This window comes from Lolium perenne, chromosome 4 (genome assembly GCF_019359855.2).
Source record: "Lolium perenne isolate Kyuss_39 chromosome 4, Kyuss_2.0, whole genome shotgun sequence".
Lineage (NCBI taxonomy): Eukaryota > Viridiplantae > Streptophyta > Magnoliopsida > Poales > Poaceae > Lolium > Lolium perenne.
The window spans coordinates 125,937,033-125,955,437 of NC_067247.2; the positions used below are offsets into that span (position 1 = coordinate 125,937,033).

The 18,405-nt window shown below is 44.2% G+C and overlaps 1 protein-coding gene and 1 long non-coding RNA gene across 2 annotated transcripts; one reads left to right on the plus strand and one right to left on the minus strand.

The window, feature by feature from the left end:
* Positions 1–7,731: 7,731 nt before the first annotated feature.
* LOC127348611 (uncharacterized) lies at positions 7,732–11,331 on the plus strand. The gene is made up of 3 exons (XR_007879849.2): positions 7,732–7,768; positions 10,946–11,090; positions 11,171–11,331. It is a non-coding gene; the product is annotated as an uncharacterized lncRNA (long non-coding RNA).
* Positions 11,332–12,344: 1,013 nt separating this feature from the next.
* On the minus strand, positions 12,345–13,713 carry LOC127293844 (uncharacterized). The gene is made up of 2 exons (XM_051323532.2): positions 12,928–13,713; positions 12,345–12,852 (listed from the first exon to the last, which is right to left on the minus strand). The coding sequence occupies exons 1-2, from the start codon at positions 13,144–13,146 to the stop codon at positions 12,472–12,474; spliced, it is 600 nt and encodes a 199-aa protein (XP_051179492.1). The 5' UTR covers positions 13,147–13,713; the 3' UTR covers positions 12,345–12,471.
* Between the last annotated feature and the right edge of the window lie 4,692 nt (positions 13,714–18,405).

Below are 18,405 nucleotides of genomic sequence, written 5' to 3' on the forward strand. Positions count from 1 at the left end.
GGGAGATAACCCATGTATTTACTTTGCTACTGTTTTGTTGTGTCTTGGAAGTTGTTACTACTGTAGCAACCTCTCCTTATCTTTATTTTATTGCAATGTTGTGCCAAGTAAAGTCTCTAATAGAAGGTTGATGCTAGATTTGGATTCCTGCGCAGAAACAGATTTCTAGCTGTCACGAATTTGAGTAGGTATCTCTGTAGGGAACCCAAAAAATTCTGCCAATTTTCATGCGTGTTCCTCAGATATGTACGCAACTTTCATTAGTTTTGAGTTTTCTGATTTTAGCAACGGAAGTACCTCTAAAAAAATCGTCTTTACTGGCTGTTCTTTTTTGACAGTTTATGTCTCTGTTTTTTGTATTGTCTCTTGTGGACTTTAAGTGAGGCTTTCTAGACGTGGAGAGCTGTAGCTAATGTTTTATTGAGTTCTTGCAATGTGTCACTACCGGACTAAAGTGGATTAAAGTTTTTTGGGTACTAACCCCTCTAATGAAGTTTATGAGAAGTTTGGTGTGGCAGAAGTTTTCAAGGGTCAAGAGAGGAGGATGATATATGATCAAGAAGAGTGAAAAGTCTAAGCTTGGGGATGCCCCCGTGGTTCATCCCTGCATATTTCAAGAAGACTCAAGAATCTAAGCTTGGGGATGCCCAAGACATCCCCTTCTTCATCAACAACTTATCAGGTCACTTCTAGTGAAACTATATTTTTATTCGGTCACATCTTATGTGCTTTACTTGGAGAGTTTGTGTGTTTTTATTTTTGTTTGTGTTTGAACAAATTCGGATCCTAGCAATCCTTGTGTGGGAGAGAGACATGCTCCGCTTTTTCATTTGAACACTGGTGTTCTTCGTTTTACTTTTAATGTTCATGACAAAAGTTGGAAGCTGTTGCACTTATTGTTATTTGGTTGGAAACAGAAAATACCTCATATTGTCTTGAATAATTTGATACTTGGCAATTGTTTTGAGCTCTCAAGTAGATCATGTTTAAGCTCTTGCATCACGTAGTTTAAACCTATTAGTGGAGAACTACCGTAGAGCTTGTTGAAATTGGTTTGCATGATTGGTCTCTCTAAGGTCTAGATATTTTCTGGTAAAAATGTTTGAGCAACAAGGAAGACAGTGTAGAGTCTTATAATGCTTGCAATATGTTCTTATGTAAGTTTTGCTGTACCGGTTCATACTTGTGTTTGCTTCAAACAACCTTGCTAGCCAAAGCCTTGTACTGAGAGGGAATGCTTCTCGTGCATCCAAAACCTTGAGCCAAAACCTATGCCATGTGTGTCCACCATAACTACCTACTATATGGTATTTCTCTGCCATTCCAAGTAAATACTTCATGTGCTACCTTTAAACAATTCAAAAGTTATTATCTCTTATTTGTGTCAATGTTTTATAGCTCATGAGGAAGTATGTGGTGTTTTATCTTTCAATCTTGTTGGGCAGACTCTCACCAATGGACTAGTGGCTTGATCCGCTTATCCAATAATTTTGCAAAAAGAGCTGGCAACGGGGTTCCCAGCCCCAGTTAATCAACTTTCATTAATAATTCTCTTCACATGTTTTGCCCTGATTCATCAGTAAGCAACTTAATTTTGCAATTAGACACTCCTTCATTGTATGTGAAATGTTGGAAGGCACCCGAGGATTCGGTTAGCCATGGCTTGTGTAAGCAAAAGGTTGGGAGGAGTGTCATCCATAAATAAAACTAAAGTACATGTGTAAACAAAAGAGAAGAGGGATGATCTACCTTGCTGGTAGAGATAACGTCCTTCATGGGAGCCGCTCTTTGAAAGTCTGTTTGATGAGGGGGTTAGAGTGCCCACTACCATTCGTTGACAACAACAAACACCTCTCAAAACATTACTTTTATGTTATCTATATGATTTCAAAACTTGAAAAACTCTAGCACATGATTTAATCCCTGCTTCCCTCTGCGAAGGGCCTCTCTTTTACTTTATGTTGAGTCAGTTTACCTACTTCTTTCCATCTTAGAAGCAAACACTTGTGTCAACTGTGCATTGATTCTTACATACTTGCTTATTGCACTTATTATTTTACTTTGTGTTGACAATTATCCATGAGATATACATGTTGAAAGTTGAAAGCAATTGCTGAAACTTAAATCTTCCTTTGTGTTGCTTTAATGCCTTTACTTTCAATTTATTGCTTTATGAGTTAATTCTTATGCAAGACTTTTTGATGCTTGTCTTGAAAGTACTATTCATGAAAAGTTTTGTTATATGTTATCTATTTGTTAGCAAACTATAGATCGTTGCCTTGATTCACTTCATTCATTTCATATGCTTTACAATAGTATGATCAAGATTATGTAAGTAGCATGTCACCACATAAATTATTCTTTTTATCGTTTACCTACTCGAGGGCGAGTAGGAACTAAGCTTGGGGATGCTTGATACGTCTCCAACGTATCTATAATTTCTGATGTTCCATGCTAGTTTTATGACAATACCTACATGTTTTGCTCACACTTTATAATGATTTTATGCATTTTTCGGAACTAACCTATTAACAAGATGCCGAAGTGCCAGTTCCTGTTTTCTGCTGTTTTTGGTTCCAGAAAGGCTGTTTGGGCAATATTCTCGAAATTCGACGAAACAAAAGCCAAACATCTTATTTCACCGAGACGGACCAGAACACCGAAGGGGAGACGGAGAGGAGGCCCAGGGCCTCCAGACCACAGGGCGGCGCGCCCAGGTGTGGTGTGGGCCCCCCAGGCACCCCCTCGCGCCGCCTCTTTGCCTATAAAATCGCTCGCGACGTAAAAACCCTACAAAAATTGACGAAACTCCAGAAAGACTCCAGGGGCGCCGCCGCCATCGCGAAACTCCAATTTGGGGGATAGAATCTCTGTTCCGGCACGCCGCCGGGACGGGGAAGTGCCCCCGGAAGCCATCTCCATTGACGCCACCGCCTCCATCATGCTCCGTGAGTAGTTCCCCCAAGGACTACGGGTTCTAGCAGTAGCTAGTTGGTACTCTCTCCCATGTACTTCAATACAATGATCTCATGAGCTGCCTTACATGATTGAGATCCATCTTATGTAATCGGTGTTGTGTTTGTTGGGATCCGATGAATTGTTACATTATGATCAGTCTATCTATAAAGTTTGTGAAGTTATTGTTGCTGCAATCTTGTTGTGTTTAATGCTTGTCACTAGTGCACGAGTGGCATGATCTTAGATTTAAGCTCTATAATTATTGCTTAGATTGTATCTACAAGTTGTTTGCACATGTCTATGTCTGGAACCCGAGGCCCCAGAGTGACACCAACTGGGATAACTGGAGGGGAAGGCTTAGGTATGAGGATCACATGTTTTCACCAAGTGTTAATGCTTTGCTCCGGTGCTCTATTAAAAGGAGTACCTTAATTACCAGTAGATTCCCTTGAGGCCCGGCTGCCACCGGCTGGTAGGACAAAAGATGTTATGCAAGTTTCTCATTGCGAGCACATATGACTATATATGGAAAACATGCCTACATGATTAATAATCTTGATGTTCTGTCTTAATGCTATTTCAATCCTATCAATTGCCCAACTATAATTTATTCACCCAACACTTGTCACTTGTTATTGGAGAGTTACCACTAGTGTAGATAGCTGGGAACCCCGGTCCATCTCTCATCATCATATATTCGTTCCTATATGACATTGGAAGTAGTATCAACTATTTTCTGGTGCCATGGCCTCTGTGTTACTGCTATTGCTGATGTGTTACTGTTACTATTGCTCTCATATTACTGCTGCTTTCACATTACCCCTGTTACTAGTGCTTTTCCAGGTGCAGCTGAATTGACAACTCAGTTGTTAAGGCTTATAAGTATTCTTTACCTCCCCTTGTGTTGAATCAATAAATTTGGGTTTTACTTCCCTCGAAGACTGTTGCGATCCCCTATACTTGTGGGTTATCACCAAGGTCAAGCTTCAAGTTCTTCACCAAATGGCTCGGAGACAATCTCTATGGATACTCCTATACCCAATACCCCCGAGTCGTTTGGCCCTAATGATGATGATGATGATGATGATGCCCCACCCAACAACAATGAAGGTCAAGACGAGGATCTAAACCATGATGAAGGCCAAGAGGACTCACAAGAATCTACTCCTATGGCCGATACTCGCCGTGAAGATCCTACTTCAAGACATTTGCACCTCAAGTCTCATTCCTTGCGTAATGTCATTGGTGATTTAAAGAGCAAAGTGACCACCCGGAGGCAACTAGCAAACTTTTGTGAGCATCACGCCTTTATCTCTATCGTGGAACCACTCAAGGTTAATGATGCGCTTGAAGATCCCGATTGGTTGATAGCAATGCAAGAGGAACTCAACAACTTCAAGAGGAATGATGTGTGGACTCTCATGAAGCGACCCAATCATTGCCGCAATGTTATCGGCACCAAATGGGTTTTCAAGAACAAGCAAGATGAACACGGCATCGTCATCTGCAACAAAGCAAGATTGGTGGCAGAAGGCTATTCTCAAGTTGAAGGCGTGGACTTTGGCAAAACCTTTGCACCCGTTGCAAGGCTTGAGTCCATCCGTTTGAGATGTCGATGATGGGTGAACTCAAGTACTTCCTTGGGTTCGAGATCAAGCAAATGCGACAAGGCACCTTCATCAATCAAGCCAAGTACCTCCAAGACATGCTCAAGCGCTTCGACATGAAGGACGCCAAGGGCATTGGAACCCCGATGCATCTCAAATGTCAACTCTCCCTTGATGAGACCGGCAAGGTGGTGGATCCCTTCTTTACCTTTCGATGATAGGTTCGCTTCTTTACCTTTGTACTTCTCGTCCGGACATAATGTTAAGCGTTGGTATGTGTGCACGGTTTCAAGCAAGTCCGAAGGAAAGCCACATTGTGGCGGTAAAGAGGATCTTTCGATATTTAGTTGATATCCCACACTCCGGACTATGGTACCCAAGGGCACACGGACTTCTCTTTGGTTGGTTTCACCGACTCTGATTGGGCGGGCGACAAGGTGGATAGGAAGTGTACATCCGGAGCTTGTCACTTTCTTGGAAGATCCTTGGTGTGTTGGTCCTCAAAGAAGCAAAATTGTGTATCCGTCTCTACCGCGGAAGCCGAATATGTTGCCGTGGCGAGTAGTTGTGCTCAAATCTTATGGATGAGGCAACCTTGCGGGATTATGGACTCGAGTTTAGCAAGGTGCCTCTTTTGTGTGACAATGAGAGCGCAATCAAGATCGCCTACAATCCGGTTCTTCATGGCAAGACGAAGCACATTGAGATAAGGAACCACTTCATCCGGGATGACATTGCTCGCGGAGATATTGTTCTATCCTTCATTGGTACCAAGGAGCAATTGGCGGACATCTTCACGAAGCCCTTGGATGAGAAGCGTTTCATTGAGTTGAGGCATGAGCTAAATATCATTGATCCATCGAACTTTGCTTGACCATCGTGCGCACATACCACTCTTTAACTATATGTCTAGATGAAAGGCACGCATGAACATAGGGGGAGTGCGGTTTAAACTTATTGAGCTATCCCTCCCCCCCATAATGCATAAAGAAATCCAAAACATATGCTATTTGTCAAATAAGTGACTAATGAGCTTCATGTTGAGTTGTAGCCGTGAGTCCTAGATACATCTACGCGACCTCACACTACTATACTCTTACACGGTGGCTTCGACCACCAACCTCCTCTTTGAGGAGTTTTTGGTTCTTCTTGTTTCTTTGTGATTTTCTTTTGTCCTTCTTCTTTTGTTGTCTTTTCTTTTTCTTCATGTTTTTGGGGAGTCTGATCCAAGCTTTGTTTTCCCTCGTTGGTTTTTGCAAGCTTGGTTGTGTATTTCCTTACCATCCTTGTAGTTTGCTTATCCTCCTTTTTGGTGTTCCGATGCCAAAGGGGGAGAAGTTGCCTATTGGGATGGGTTTTTGCATGGGAACTTTCGTTGTTGTAGCCTTTTGGTCCTAGTTGCTTTATCTCTTCTTGTGGCTACACCAACCCTATGGAGTCATTTGTTGTGAGTTTGGGTTTTCTCAAGGCAAAGGTATGATAACTTCACCCAAAACTCTTTGCATGATTTTGTGTTGCCTCCATATTGTGCATATGCTATATGAACATGTCAAGTATCCTTGTTGCATATGTGCTTGGTTTGTAAAATCTAGGGGGAGTTATGCCTCTAGGATGTGTGCATTTGTACTCAAATACATATTCAAAATATGCACATGTCTAGGGGGAGCTCTGTCGAGTTTTTGCAAATCTAAAATCTCATCATAATATCTTATGCCATTGCAAATTCTTGTGTTGTCATCAAACACCAAAAAGGGGGAAATTGAAAGAGCAAAGTCTAAACCCCGTGTTTTGTGTGTTTGATGACAACACTCGAATAATCTCACCGCGTGCAAAGAGTGTCTTTGATAGATTTGCAAGTGCATGGTGACCTTGCTGGACACGTCAAGATCGGAGGACTGAAGCGTAGCTTATAGGCTTTCTGGTTTTGTGTGTGTATCGCGAGATGACATGGTTGGAGAGGAAAAGAGGAGAAAACAGTTTTTGTCAGACCGGTAATACCGGTACCAGTAGCGGTAGTACCGCTACCCCTACTGGTACCGCCCAACGGTACCGCTCTGGAGTTTTGCACTGAGAATGTCCCACAGAACAAGTTACGGTACCGTGAGCGGTAGTACTGCCTCGGTACCGCTTAAGTACCGTAACATGAGTTACAGCTGTACCGCTCTGGTACCGCTTCGGTACCGCTTGGGATCCATTAAGCTCTGGAGGCCATTGCGGTACCTCGAGCGGTACCGCGAGCGGTAGTACCGCTATGTGTCCACGTGGATAAATTCGGTGGGATTTCGAATCCAGAGCGGTAGTACCGCTTACCAAAGGGGTAGTACCGCTTAGGCAAAAACTGCAGATAACGGTTGGATTTCGGGGGACCTATTTAAAGGGCCCTTCTTCCCCAACTCGTTTTTATCTCTTCTCTCTCTCTCTTCTCCATTGTTGCTGAGCTTAAACCTTGAGGATCTCCCCAACCATCCAACCAATCTTGCCCAAATTTTGAGGAGAGCTGGAGGAGCGAATTTTTTTTAAATAATACACTTTTTAATATTAATTCCAGAAATAATAGCCGTTTTTAGCAATTTTCAGAAATAATACACCGTCGGGGCCCGTGAACCCGAAATTTGAAAATCGGGGTCAGCGAACCCGAAGTGCAGGGAATCTCCTGCCGGCCACGCGGACAAGGCCATTTTCGGGCTCAGCACGCCCGATTCAGCTTTGTCGGGCTCAGCGCGCCCGAGGCGCTTTTGTCGGCCACGCGCTGCCGCTGTCGGGCTGTCTCCTGGCCAGGAGCAGGCCGAGTCGGGGAGGGCCGTCCCGAAGCGGGCGATTCGGGGAACCTGCGCCCGAAATTGCAGGGCAATAAATCCCGGCCGACGCATGGTGCAGCTCGCCCAGCTCTTCTTCCTCCTGCAGCACAGCTCACTCAGTTCATCTCAGATCTCTCTCATTTGCTCTCAGTCCAGCAGCTAAATGTCTCATTTCTGAGCCATTTTTCCAACCATTTGTTGTAGTTTGACCACCAAAAGTTGTAGAATCACCTGATCTATACATGGGTTAGTTTTTGAGGCGTTTTGGTGGAGGTGCTGTTGGTGGTGGTGGTGGTGGAGGAGCTGGTGGTGGTGTTGTTGTTGCTGCTGCTGCTGTGTGGTGGTGCAGCTGCTGCGTGGTGGAGGAGCTGAGCTGCTGACGGAGGTGTTTGGCACGCTTCAAGGGTAAACCCTAATTCCTGGTATTAGATGGTGTACTCATAATGCATGTTGTGTTCGTTAGCTGCGCACATTAGTTACTGAAATATGTACCGGTAGATAGTATTTATTTAGGACTGCAGGTGCTAGATTTTTATTTATTTTAGAGTGTAGGTGCTAGATTTTTTTGACGAGTATGTAATTTTTATAGGTGAGCAGATATGTCAGATAGATTAAAATTCGTTGTTTACTTCGGTCATGGCACGGTTCGAACAACTCCGATGGGAGCTGATCTGAGCGAGTTTCAGTACGAGGAGTTGCATCTGACAAACCCAAAAACATGGCGAGTTAGTCAGTTGAAGGAGTGGTTGACCGTGAATTTTGGGCTTAATCCCGAAGCATACACTGTTGGTGTGCATGCTTTGTGGAGCAGCTCCAGTACCCAGATTTTCTGGCGGTTGAAGCCGATTGAGCGGACCTCTCAGTGGGTGCACTGGTTGGAAGCGTGCGAGCGCAGGGGAACTCACCCCATCGCCTTAATGCTTCCCGAGGCGAAGGTGGTGAATTTCCAAGAAGGCGAGGGTGCGTTCCATCCAGGCCAGAGCAGTCAAAGTTCTGATGCTGGCGGCAGCAGTTTCCAATCCGGGGAGAGTAGCCATGCAGCAGGTGGTCATGACGATACTGTTGAGCTTGAAAGCGTGGACGAAGAAGAAGAACAGATGCAGAACATGATGGACGAGGAAGACGAGGATGGAGTGGACAATGAGGTTGACTCAGATGAATCCGGTGGATCCGATACTTCAGATGATAACGAAGAGGCGGATCCGATCCCCTCTTCTTGGAACCATGATTTGTCGGAGGCAATGATAGTCGATGATCGGCACGATTCTGCCTGGGAGTACAGCATGAACACCATCTCAGTTGGTGCTAGATATGCTGACAAGAGACATCTGCAGGAAGCAATCACTCAGTGGGCAATGAACACGCAAAGGGTATTCAGAACCACCGTTTCAAGTCAGAAATTCTTGACAGTGGTCTGCAGCGATGCTAGATGTCCATCAAGGGTGCATGGGTACTGTCCGAAGTATGACACAACATGGGTGGTGAGCGACTTCGTGCCGCACACATGTGTCCTTAAGAGTATGTTGAAGGATCACCGAAACCTTACATCCACTCTTATTGCTCGCCTGTTCTACAAGGAGATTGTAGAGAATAATAAAGAATGGGGGTTAAAGCCATCCAGAAAAGAGTTCACCTTCAATATAAGTATGTAATTGAATATGGCAAGGCATGGAGGGCTAAACATACGGCACTGGAGAACAGATTCGGGACCTTCTATGATGCTTATGACGGTGTCGTCCGTCTCCTGCAGACATTGAAGGATCGGAATCCGGGCACCCATGTGGACATACAAGACTTTGTGATACCAGAGTTCCCTAATGTCAGGGTTCTGCACAGGGTGTTTTTCGCATTCAGCATATGCATCGAGGCTTTCATGCACTGTCGTCCGGTGATGTGTGTAGATGGAACTTTTCTAACTGGGAGGTACAAGGGACAGATTCTGACAGCAATTGGAGTGGATGGCAACAATCGATGTGTGCCTCTCGCATTTGCATTTGTTGAGAGCGAGAACACTGCTAGCTGGTTATGGTTCTTCAGGCAGTTAAAAAAATCGATAGTGAAAGATCGCGAAAATGTGTGCGTGCTACATGACAGGCATGCAGGTATACTTGCGGCTATCAAGACTCTGGTAGAAGCCGGACCTGATGAAGAGACGCCATGGCAGGATATGCAGAGTAGGTGGTGCATGCGCCACCTGGGGGCCAATTTCTTCTCGCAGTTTAGGAGCAAGGGTCTTATGAATCTGTTCAAGAAGTTGTGCAAGCAGAATCAAGAATGCAAGTACACTTTTCTCCGCGGCAAGCTGGATGAGTTCACTAAGGACCATGTGCGGCACAGGTTAGCCGCCCGAGCTGCATTAGTAGCAGCTCATGCAGCAGCTGTGGCACAGGGTACACAGGTTCCAGTAGGCCCCGAGCCAGATCCTATTGGGCTATGTGACCTGCCTGGATTTGACCCACCCAATACTAGAAGGAGGCCTGGACGACGGATTAAAAATTTTGCCGAGTGGATAGAGCACGAGCCATTAGAAAGGTGGTCTTTGCTGCATGACACACATGGAGCTAGGTATGGTGTGATGACTACCAACCTAGCTGAGTCATACAACTTCGTGCTTAGGGGAAATAGGGCATTGCCGCTGACAGCCCTTGTGGAGGGTATTTTATATGGCACTATGAATTATTTCAAAGAGAGACGGGAGTTGGCTTTGAGCCATATGCTTGAAAATCCAAACACTCCTTACTGTAAGGCCATTATGGAATATATGGATGTCAAGATGAAGAAGGGTATGTCACACACTGTTCTGGCCATCGGTAATCAGGAAAGGAGGTTTGAGGTGCGCTTACCAACCGACAAGTTTGGTTGTGTGAATGCGGTGAGAACACATGAGGTCAGAATTGGAAATGAAGAATGGCCATCGTGTGAATGCACATGCAACAAACCGAGGTTGCTTCACCTTCCATGCTCCCATGTGCTGGCAGCTACCAGACAACTAGGGCTGGACTCAATCTCTTTCGTCTCTCCATATTATGCGAAAGAGGCTGTGCTGCACACCTGGACCGGCGAGATGGTCGGATACAGAGTTGTGGGAAATTTTACTACGGTGATACCAAATGAAAGACGGTACATCCCTGACCCAAGATCATTGCGGATGAACAGAGGTCGACGGGAGACAAGGCGCATTAGAAATGATATGGATGAAGCAGAAGCGGGTGGTCCAACTAGGCAATGTTTTCTGTGCAACCAATTTGGACACAGGGACCCCCTATGTCCCACTTTCTACCCAAAGAATGCAGCCAATGCGGCTAACCGTGGGCGAGGCAACTGAGGAAGGCGTGGGAGGGGAAGAAATAGAGGGAGATAGTAATATTTGTAATACTTATGAAGTATGCTTTAATTTGTAATATTTATGAACTATGCTTTAATTTGTAATATTTGTGAACTATGCTATAATTTGTAATATTTATGAACTATGCTACAATTTGTAATATTTATGAACTATGCTTTAATTTGAAATATTTGTGAACTATGTTATAATTTGTAATATTTATGAACTATGCAGCAATTTGTGATATCTTTATGCAGATATGGCGGCTCGATCGTTGCTCGATCCACTTATTGATCAGAAACATCGTGCATCGCACTTGGAGGCTGACCCGCAGAGCATGGAGCCACTGCAGACCCGTACTCCAAAGAAGAACTGGATGATACACCCTCAATGGGAAGACAGGTACTTGTTCAATTGTTTTGTCTCAAATTTATAAGAACTACATTGGACCTGCTTTAGCTTGTGTATTATTTGTTTTGCAGGTTGAAGTGGGCAGGACTACTACCTTTCGCTCGATTAGTGGAGGCCCGAGATCACATTTCGCGCCTGAACTACGATGCTGCTTTGATCACCTGCTTAGTGGATCGATGGAGGCCCGAGACCCACACGTTCCACTTTCGCTGGGGTGAGATGGCGCCTACTCTACAGGATCCCTCGACACAGTGGGACACCTACCCTCGTCACTCCACTTCAGGCAGTCGGCATCACGCAGTAAGTCAAATATATTTTTTTAACAATTGGCCAACACATAACTAATTTGAGCTCACAATTGTAGGCCGTGTTGACGGCGGAGCTGCAAGATGAAGCCGCCCAGTATGCACGGTCGCTCTCCACCGGCCCACTTCTTGGACGGTATGAGCACCACGCCTCCTTTGCACAGCGTCTTCAGGACAAACTACGTCGTATCTACGCGACTATCACATGCACGCGATCTTCGGATGTTGCTGAGTACCGAGCAGCACAGCGGCCACCTCGTCCCTCTTTGCAGGTGCATCAGCCGCGGCACGCCCCGCGCCCACGTATGGAGGTACCGCCGAGCCCGAGGCCACCATCTCCTAACCAGGCAGGAGGTTCTGGGTGGCAAAACCAGCAGCAGCAGGAGCCTACTTACGAGTATTGGCAGCGTGGCGGTTTCGGCATGGAGCAGCAATTTCCCATGCCTAACTTCGGGTGGCGTCCCCGTATGGATGAGCCAGAGGGTACGCAATTCATCACTATCCATATTAATTGTGCACCATGTGTGAATTTCCTCATGATCGACTAACGGTTTTTTTATCTAATCAAAGGTGAGGGACATATGTCGACGGGGTCCGGATCACGATCCTTCTGGTCCAGTGCTCACGATCAGGACGAAACACAGCAGAGCTATCAAGACTGGATTTCAAGTCAACAAAGAAACTCCACCTCCGGATCCCACGCAGCATACGGCCAAGCACGAGCAGGGGTACATGCTTCCTCCCCGACATCGCCAGCCACCTGTTCGTATGTACTCGCCGTCACCTTTTCAGGCTCGACCGCCACCGAGGCGAGGTGGAGGGAGGGGCCGTGGTCAGTGAGATGAGTACTATTTGTATGCACCATGTATGAGTACTATTTGTATGCACCATGTATGACTACTATTTGTATGCACCATGTATGACTACTATTTCACATTAATACTACAACTGAAATTAAGATACATTGCAGCTGAAATTAAAATACGGCTTAGCACTACAACGGAATTTAAGATACAACGACAAACTAAAACTGAATTTAAGATACATTGCCAGTACGACACATAACTCTACTTTCCCTGCGTCCACCGTGGCCATTTTCCAGACTTGTCGCCGCGTTCTTCTGCCGCTTGCGCCTCAGCAGCTCTTTCCCTTAGTCTCTTTCTCTCCGCTTCACGAGCCTCCCTGCGCATCTCTTCCTCTGCAAACCTACGTGCAGCCTCATCATCCATCCTCTTCTGATTCACCTCGCGATTACGAGCTTGTTCCGCCCTAAGTTTCTGTATCTGCCTCTCCCGCTCTGCTTTTTCATTAGCACGAACCTTTTCCCAATGCTCCTCCTCAAAGAACGTTGCCCACGCACGCCGGTGTTTCTCCTCAACCTCCTGACGCGCCCAATCCGGCTGCTCCGTGTCTATCCAGTGAAACCATTTGCATAGGGGCGGGGGAGACTGCAGCACAAACAATAACATTAAATCACATTCATAAATAAATTAATGCCAACATAAAATTATGTCCAAACATACCGGCGGCCTGGTGGACGACGAAGCTGAACTACGGGGTGGATCATGCTCATAGCTCGCACACATGAAAAATTTCATGCCGAACTGGTCGGAGAAATCCTCCACCTGCATAACCTTTGCAAGACGGCCGCACCAACACCGCTCCGCAGTCACACCCGGGGGCAAACTTGCAGCCTTCGCCTTCGCCGGCCTAAAGTCCTGGTCAGAGCAAGGCACACTCATGATGGCTAAGGGTGAGCAAACGGGATAAAATAGAGATACAAGAACTTGTGCAATCCAGAGTAGCGATGCCTGCTTTTATAGGCAAAAATTCGACAGTGTGGCGGGAAAATTTAGCGGGAGATAGTGGCGGGAGATGATGGCGGGAAGGAGTGGCGGGAAGAAGTGGCGGGAAGGGTGGCGGCAAAGGCGGGAGGGAAACACGGCGGTGCGAACGCGAAAAGGCGGGAAAATTTCGTGCTGGGCAGAAAATCGGGTTCAATAAACCCGATTTATTGAAGTCGGGTTCAAATTGCCCGATTATTAGGTATCGGGTTCAACTTGCCCGATTTTCAGAAATCGGGTTCAACCACCCCGATTACTACTTTTTTTATTCTTCTTTTTCCATCACGGCGCAGAAGGCGCAGAAGAATCTTATTTTCGGGTTCCCCAACCCCGATTTTGTGTATTCGGGTTCCTCAAACCCGATTTCGTAATTTCGGGTTCCACCACCCCGACGGTGTATTATTTCTGAAATTTGCTGAAAACGGCTATTATTCCTGGAATTAATATTAAAAAGTGTATTATTTAAAAAAAAATCGCGCTGGAGGAGGCCCCGATCTATGGTTCTACCAAGAGAGATTTCACCAACTCGTGCTAGTCCTTAGTGGATCTTGGAGTTAGGGTTCCTATGGTGGGATCTTGGAGGAAGTGCACCTATGGAGGCTAGCTTGGTGTTTGATACGTCTCAAACGTATCTATAATTTCTTATGTTCTATGCTACTTTTATGATGATACTCACATGTTTTATACACACTTTATGTCATATTTATGCATTTTCCGGCACTAACCTATTGACAAGATGCCGAAGAGCCAGTTGCTGTTTTTTGCTATTTTTGGTTTCAGAAATCCTACAAAGGAAATATTCTCGGAATTGGACGAAATCAACGCCCAGGGTCTTATTTTTCCACGAAGCTTCCAGAAGACCGAAGGAGATACGAAGTGGGGCCACGAGGTGGCGCCACACTAAGGCGGCGCGGCCAAGGAGGGGCACACGCCGCCCTGTTGTGTGGGCCCCTCGTGACGCCCCTAAACCTACACTTCCGCCTATAAAAAGTCTTCGTCGCGAATACCCCAGTACCGAGAGCCACGATACGGAAAACCTTCCTGAGACGCCGCCGCCGCCAATCCCATCTCGGGGGATTCAGGAGATCACCTCCGGCACCCTGCCGGAGAGGGGAATCATCTCCCGGAGGACTCTTCATCGCCATGATCGCCTCCAGATTGATGTGTGAGTAGTTCACCCCTGGACTATGGGTCCATAGCAGTAGCTAGATGGTCGTCTTCTCCTCATGTGCTATCATTGTTGGATCTTGTGAGCTGCCTATCATGATCAAGATCATCTATTTGTAATGCTACATGTTGCGTTTGTTGGGATCCGATGAATATGGAATACTATGTTATGTTGATTATCAGTCTATCATATATGTGTTGTTTAAGATCTTGCATGCTCTCCGTTGCTAGTAGAGGCTCTGGCCAAGTTGATACTTGTAACTCCAAGAGGTAGTATTTATGCTCGATAGTGGGTTCATGCCTCCATTTAATTTGGGACAGTGACATAAAGTTCTAAGGTTGTGGATGTGCTGTTGCCACTAGGGATAAAACATCAATGCTTTGTCTAAGGATATTTGTGTTGATTACATTACGCACCATACTTAATGCAATTGTCTGTTGTTTGCAACTTAATACTGGAAGGGGTGCGGATGCTAACCCGAAGGTGGACTTTTTAGGCATAGATGCATGCTGGATAGCGGTGTATGTACTTTGTCGTAATGCCCAATTGAATTTCACACTACTCATCATGATATGTATGTGCATTGTCATGCCCTCTTTATTTGTCAATTGCCCAACTATAATTTGTTCACCCAACATGCTATTTATCTTATTGGATTGACACCACTAGTGAACTGTGGACCCCGGTCCATTCTTTTACATTGAATACAATCTACTGCAATACTTGTTCTTACTGTTCTTCGCAAACATCATCTTCCACACTATACATCTAATCCTTTGTTACAGCAAGCCGGTGAGATTGACAACCTCACTGTTACGTTGGGGCAAAGTACTTTGATTGTGTTGTGCAGGTTCCACGTTGGCGCCGGAATCCCTGGTGTTGCGCCGCACTACACTCCGCCACCAACAACCTTCACGTGCTTCTTGACTCCTACTGTTTCGATAACCTTGGTTTCTTACTGAGGGAAAACTTGCCGCTGCACGCATCATACCTTCCTCTTGGGGTTCCCAACGGACGTATGCTTTACGCGTATCAAGCAACGTTTTCTGGCGCCGTTACCGGGGAGATCAAGACACGCTGCAAGGGGAGTCTCCCACTCCAATCTCTTTACTTTGTTTTTGTCTTGCTTTACTTTATTTTATTTACTGCTTTGTTTGCTTACTTATATCAAAATACAAAAAAATTAGTTACTTGCTTTACTTTATTTACTATCTTGTTTGCGTTCTCCATATTAAAAACACAAAAAATTAGTTACTTGCATTTACTTTACTTATTTCATCATGTTTCCTCCTAAGTTCACTCTTAAAGATGTACCGGTAGGGCAAGGGTGTATCATTGGAAGAGATAATATAGAAGAATTTTTCACCCATGTTAGTATGGATGAAGATTTTGAAGATATACCATTATTAAAAGTTGCTCCTACTTATGAAAGTGTTTCTGCCTGTTTAGTACACATGTTGGAAACTAGATTTGTTAATCTCAATCCCATAATACAACATATGTTTCTTACACTTTCTGATATGGAGATGGGAGAAAAGAGAGATTTTGTTTTAAAAGTCCTTGTTAGATAATTTGAAGATATAGCTAAAGAAGCTAGAAAAGTTTTTATTAAGCATAAGAGGCTTGGTTTGTTCACTGATTTTAAAAGAACACTTGAAAAGATGGACATGGATAGAATAAGGTACACTAATAATGTTAATGATGGTGGGGAGATCAAAGTACCGATACCTAGTAAGCTCCTAGGAATGCATGAAGCTCTAGAAAATAACTATGCTTGGCTTGTTCCTGAAAATTTGTTTGATGAGAATAGTAAGCCTAAAAGCATACAAAGAGGAGAAACTTACATAGACCAGATACAATGCATTATTGAGGAAACTCCCAACGCCCCTGGTAAGAATGCTAATGCTTCATCTCTTGATAACACTTGATTCACACTTTCTGCGCCTAGCTGAAAGGCGTTAAAGAAAAGCGCTTATGGGAGACAACCCATTATTTTACTTCTGCACTTTTGTTTTATATTTGAGTCTTGGAAGTTGTTACTATTGTAGCAACCTCTCCTTATCTTTATTTTATTGCATTGTTGTGCCAAGTAAAGTCTTTGATAGTAAGGTTCATACTAGATTTGGATTACTGCGCAGAAACAGATTTCTTGCTGTCACGAATTTGAGTAGTATTCTCTGTAGGTAACTCAGAAAAATCTGCCAATTTACGTGCGTGATCCTCAGATATGTACGCAACTTTCATTCAATTTGAGCATTTTCATCTGAGCAAGTTTAGTGCCCCATAAAAATTCATCTTTACGGACTGTTCTGTTTTGACAGATTCTGCCTTTTATTTCGCATTGCCTGTTTTGCTATGTTTGATGGATTTATTTGTTCCATTAACTTTCAGTAGCTTTGTGCAATGTTCAGAAGTGTTAAGAATGATTATGTCACCTCTGAACATGTAAATTTTTGATTATGCACTAACCCTCTAATGAGTTTGTTTTGAGTTTGGTGTGGAGGAAGTTTTCAAGGATCAAGAGAGGAGGATGATACAATATGATCAAGGAGAGTGAAAGCTCTAAGCTTGGGGATGCCCCCGTGGTTCATCCCTGCATATTTCAAGAAGACTCAAGCATCTAAGCTTGGGGATGCCCAAGGCATCCCCTTCTTCATCGACAAATTATCAGGTCACCTCTAGTGAAACTATATTTTTATTCCATCACATCTTATGTGCTTTACTTGGAGCGTCTTTATGTTCTTGTTTTTGTTTTGTTTGAATAAATTGGATCCTAGCATTCTTTGTGTGGGAGAGAGACACGCTTCGCTGTTGCACATGAACACATATGTTCTTAGCTTTATTATTAATGTTCATGGCGAAGGTTGAAACTGCTTCGTTAATTGTTATATGGTTGGAAACCGAAAATGCTACATGTGGTAATTGGTATAATGTCTTGAATAATTTGATACTTGGCAATTGTTGTGCTCATGTTTAAGCTCTTGCATCATATACTTTGCACCTATTAGTGAATAAATACTGTAGAGCTTGTTGACATTTGGTTTGCATGATTGGTCTCTCTAAAAGTCTAGATATTTTCTAGTGAGGGTTTGAACAACAAGGAAGACAATGTAAAGTCTTATAATGCTTGCAATATGTTCTTATGTAAGTTTTGCTGTACCGGTTCATACTTGTGTTTGCTTCAAACAACCTTGCTAGCCTAAGCCTTGTATTGAGAGGGAATACTTCTCGTGCATCCAAATCCTTGAGCCAAAAACTATGCCATTTGTGTCCACCATACCTACCTACTACATGGTATTTTCTGCCATTCCAAGTAAATACTTCGTGTGCTACCTTTAAACAATTCCAAATTTACTATCTCTTATTTGTGTCAATGTTTTATAGCTCATGAGGAAGTATGTGGTGTTTATCTTTCAATCTTGTTGGGCAACTTTCACCAATGGACTAGTGGCTTCATCCGCTTATCCAATAATTTTGCAAAAAGAGCTGGCAATGGGGTTCCCAGCCCCAAATTAATTAACCTTAATAGACACTCCTCCATGGTATGTGATTGATGGAAGGCACCCGAGGATTCGGTTAGCCATGGCTTGAGAAAGCAAAGGTGGGGAGGAGTGTCATCTCTAAATAAAACTAAAATAAATAGACACTCCTTCATGGTATGTGATTGTTGGAAGGCACCCGAGGATTCGTAGCCATGGTTTGTGAAAGCAAAGGTTGGAAGGAGTGTCACCCAAAAATAAAATAATCATGGGAGCCGCTCTTTGAAAGTCTGTCTGGCAAGGGGGTTAGAGTGCCCACTACCATTCGTTGACAACAACAAACACCTCTCAAAATTTTACTTTTATGCTCTCTTTATGATTTCAAAACTTGAAAAGCTCTAGCACATGATTTATCCCTGCTTCCCTCTGCGAAGGGCCATTCTTTTACTTTTATGTTGAGTCATTTTACCTACTTCTTTCTATCTTAGAAGCAAACACTTGTGTTAACTG

Bases quoted from the DNA above. Each gene is read 5' to 3' on its own strand.
- LOC127293844 (XM_051323532.2), bottom strand. From the start codon at position 13,146: ATGAGTGTGCCTTGCTCTGACCAGGACTTTAGGCCGGCGAAGGCGAAG. The intron at 12,853-12,927 runs GTATGTTTGGAC...TTTGTGCTGCAG, and splicing joins CGTCGTCCACCAGGCCGCCG to TCTCCCCCGCCCCTATGCAA.